Source organism: Gastrolobium bilobum, unplaced genomic scaffold (assembly GCF_033153095.1).
Source record: "Gastrolobium bilobum isolate Gb01-03AN ecotype WA unplaced genomic scaffold, APGP_CSIRO_Gbil_v1 utg66970, whole genome shotgun sequence".
NCBI classification, from domain to species: Eukaryota; Viridiplantae; Streptophyta; class Magnoliopsida; order Fabales; family Fabaceae; genus Gastrolobium; species Gastrolobium bilobum.
The window spans coordinates 32,689-36,024 of NW_026898529.1; the positions used below are offsets into that span (position 1 = coordinate 32,689).

General features: G+C 35.0%; 1 protein-coding gene across 1 annotated transcript; it reads right to left on the reverse strand.

Annotated features, from left to right (window-relative positions):
- Window positions 1-1,274: 1,274 nt before the first annotated feature.
- LOC133317174 (uncharacterized) lies at window positions 1,275-2,667 on the reverse strand. The gene is made up of 2 exons (XM_061519007.1): window positions 2,479-2,667; window positions 1,275-1,926 (listed from the first exon to the last, which is right to left on the reverse strand). The coding sequence occupies exons 1-2, from the start codon at window positions 2,614-2,616 to the stop codon at window positions 1,501-1,503; spliced, it is 564 nt and encodes a 187-aa protein (XP_061374991.1). The 5' UTR covers window positions 2,617-2,667; the 3' UTR covers window positions 1,275-1,500.
- Window positions 2,668-3,336: the final 669 nt, after the last annotated feature.

Below are 3,336 nucleotides of genomic sequence, written 5' to 3' on the forward strand. Positions count from 1 at the left end.
GGGAATGGGAAAATAGGCCCTTCGGTTAGTGAAGACTATGGCCATTTATATGACTCATGAATTATCAATGTGGTCAAGATGCTTCAAATAATAGGACCCGAGTGGAAGCTTCCCTCACATTATTTGTCCTCTCTCTTCACCTTGAGTACAATATGAGTTTTGAAGGAGGAGTATTGAGGGGCCTTTAATAAAATATTCAAGTCCATTAAACCCCTAGATCGGAAGCGCTCTGATACCAAATTGATAGAACCTGATTTTATTCACGATAAATTGATGAAAATATATATGGAGGCAAGCTCCTTACAAGACTAAATGCAAAATAATAAACTCAAAAAATCTCAACTCCCTCTTAGAACCAACTACCCTAGGCTCCAAGAGTTCCCAAGAGATCCTCAAATTCCCCACTCTTCACTCAATACATGCCTACCTCAACATACACACTCACTCTTCTTTCATTCCTTCCTCTAACATTATTCTAGAAAATTTCCCTAAATAACTAACTCACTTTTCACGTCCATCATATACTAAGGAATATGAAACATATTTGAACTGCAATTCAGAAGCATACTTTGGATTGGAGCCCTATTAAATGAAAATAATACTTATTTGATTCAATTTGGCGCGTTAAATCCTTATTTTGTTCCCTGGCATAAGGAACAATTATTACTTGTGATTCATAGTGTTTTCAAGCATCTTAACGATAGATTGGACTTCTATATCACTGCATTTCATGTATTATGTAAAGAACCACTTCAACCGAAAAGCTTAAACTATTAGGTGAGGCTACATTAATGGATTTATATATCTCAACACGCCCCCTGACATGAGAGCTCACTGGGCTTGAAGGGTGAATAATGCACAGGCCCACCTACCTGTGCGAATAAAGAAATTCTACTTGAAAGAAAATGAGAGGCGACGAGGATCAAACCCGAGACACGAGGCTCTGATACCATGTAAGAACCACTTCAACCCAAAAGCTTAAGCTATTGGGTGAAACTACATTAATGATTTTATATATCTCAACAGTTTACTAGTAGTAATTTTAGGTAATGTAAAGGGGTTGTGACATGTGAGACAAATCATATTAAATCAATTCGATCATGAATAGGAACTCAACAATATTACATATAATTACATTTTTTTTAACCAATTTGTTCAGAGAACTAAACTAATTTATTTGTGTCGCATAACAGGCAGAGCACATGGTAAGAGAAGAACTATCAGCAAATTAGTTAAAGCGACAAATCCACCATAATAAGTGAATTCAGACACCACACTTCAATCCAGAATTTAAGATATGATATTTAGGAGTCCTTTCACCTCATCAATTCTGTTGAATTTAACATAAAAAAACCAAATGAAACCATGTCCACTCCTAGTTATAACAACACCACTGAAACAAAAAATTCTTGACATAGCAAGCACACTGGAAACAAAAATGCCCAGTAAGATAGGAAAGAACTATTTAGTGACATAAAGAGAAAATGAAAATCATAAAATTTAATTTGATTTCTGCAAGTTGGATACAAAACTTGATGCAGCAAAACCAGCAGAACCACCAAGCACACAGAGCAATGCAACAACAACCTGCAATGCCACCTCACCAAGGTTGTCCTCAGGCACAAGGTAAACAAACAAAGGTCCCAAAAACAATAAACCAAAGCTGAGGGTAAAGAGTGTTCCCGGAGTTCCTGGATCAGTGGCTGCAGATAACACACCCAATTCTTCTGCTTTTGAGAGGAGTCCCAGTTTCTCTATTGTTGAAAGGGACAACCCAGACTTCTCTGCTGCAGATAGCAACCCTGCTTTCTCTGCTTTGCTCAACAGTTTCAGCTGCTCCATTCTTGTCAGAAGTTTTATGGGAGGTGTTGTTGTTCCAGAACTGTTCCTTGGCCCTTGTTCCCCAAGTGGGAATACAGTTGAATTCTGCATTGTGCGAGTGGTTCAGCAATTGTAAGAAAACATTTTGATCCTTGAAAACATGTTTTCAATTATGTCATGCCATTAAAAACTCTTGTTCATATGTTGGAAACTTTCATGAACAAGGACTAGAACATTTTAAGAGCCAATAACCGTTACAATGTCTTTTACTTTTATTTTTTATTTTTTGGGTTGTCAAATATAAACTCCTACCTAATTCAAAAGTCGAAACAGGTAAATTCAGAACAGAGCACTTTCATTATTTTAGGGGTCAAACATTAGACATAGGTGCCACTTTAATGTAAAAATTCAAATATTTTACCAAAATAATGCTGTGTATGGAATATGGGAGTTCAAATTACATATAGGATGCGTAATTGCATAATTTAAATATGCACCCCCCAACGCGGCTCTCACAATAATTAAATTTTGAATTAATACATTAACAAATTTCACTTCTTGCATCGTTATGGTCAAATGGGCAGCAAGTTTAAGATATGAATAAAAAATGTAAAAATAAAAAATAAAAAAACTAGAATATAATTGTGGTGCACTGACCTTTCTAGAGGCTAGAGTCCTAGTAACTGATGGAAGGGACTTCTGGGTAGCCATGGATTTGACAAGCAAAGGTGAGTTTTCTCTTGGAGAGTAATTGAACATGTTACTGCAAATAGATGCCGCGGTCTCCATAACCATAAGCTTCTTTCTCCTTATCTCTTAGCTGAGAACAAGAACAAAAGGGTCTCATAACATTAAGTACTGAGTGGCTGATACATGATGCGGATTGGTTTTCCACTGTTTCCGTGTCCACGTGCCTGAAAATGGTTGGTGATCTGTGCTCCCTCCTACTCCACGGAAAAAGTTTTGGCTTTCAAATTTTATTTTATTTTTAGTAATGATACACTTTAATTAATATTTCTTTGAGTAAATATCATTTTTGTTTCTCAATGAATTTGACGATGGCCGTTTTAGTTCCTAACAAATAAAAATATTATTCGTAGTCTCTAAGAAATTCAAAATAGATCCATTTAGTTGAAATCGTGGTCTCTCACAAATTCAAAAAAGATCTACATTAGTCCCTCAAAATGACTAAAATGGGTCCACTTTGAATTTCGTAGGGATCACAAATAGCTTTTTTATTTGCTAGGACTAAAGCGGACATCGTGAAATTTGCTGAGGATCGAAAATGGTATTTACTCAAAAATTTTAAACACAATTTTTTATTAATTTTAATTTTAAATTTTTTAATATGAGTGTTTAAATAAGATTTATATAAAATGATAGTATGCTTTTTTAGTGCACCACTATTATGAAATTTGTATATACATGTTAGGGCCGTAGAAAAGAAATATGTCTATATCTAGTCATTCAAATTTATTTATTTTTTATATTATCAAATGCATGGATCAATTGACG

What these genes read in the sequence shown, in the direction of transcription:
- LOC133317174 (XM_061519007.1), bottom strand. Translation starts at nt 2,616, where the DNA reads ATGGTTATGGAGACCGCGGCATCTATTTGCAGTAACATGTTCAATTAC. An exon ending in GGACTCTAGCCTCTAGAAAG is followed by an intron (nt 1,927 to 2,478) that starts GTCAGTGCACCA and finishes CGCACAATGCAG; the next exon opens with AATTCAACTGTATTCCCACT.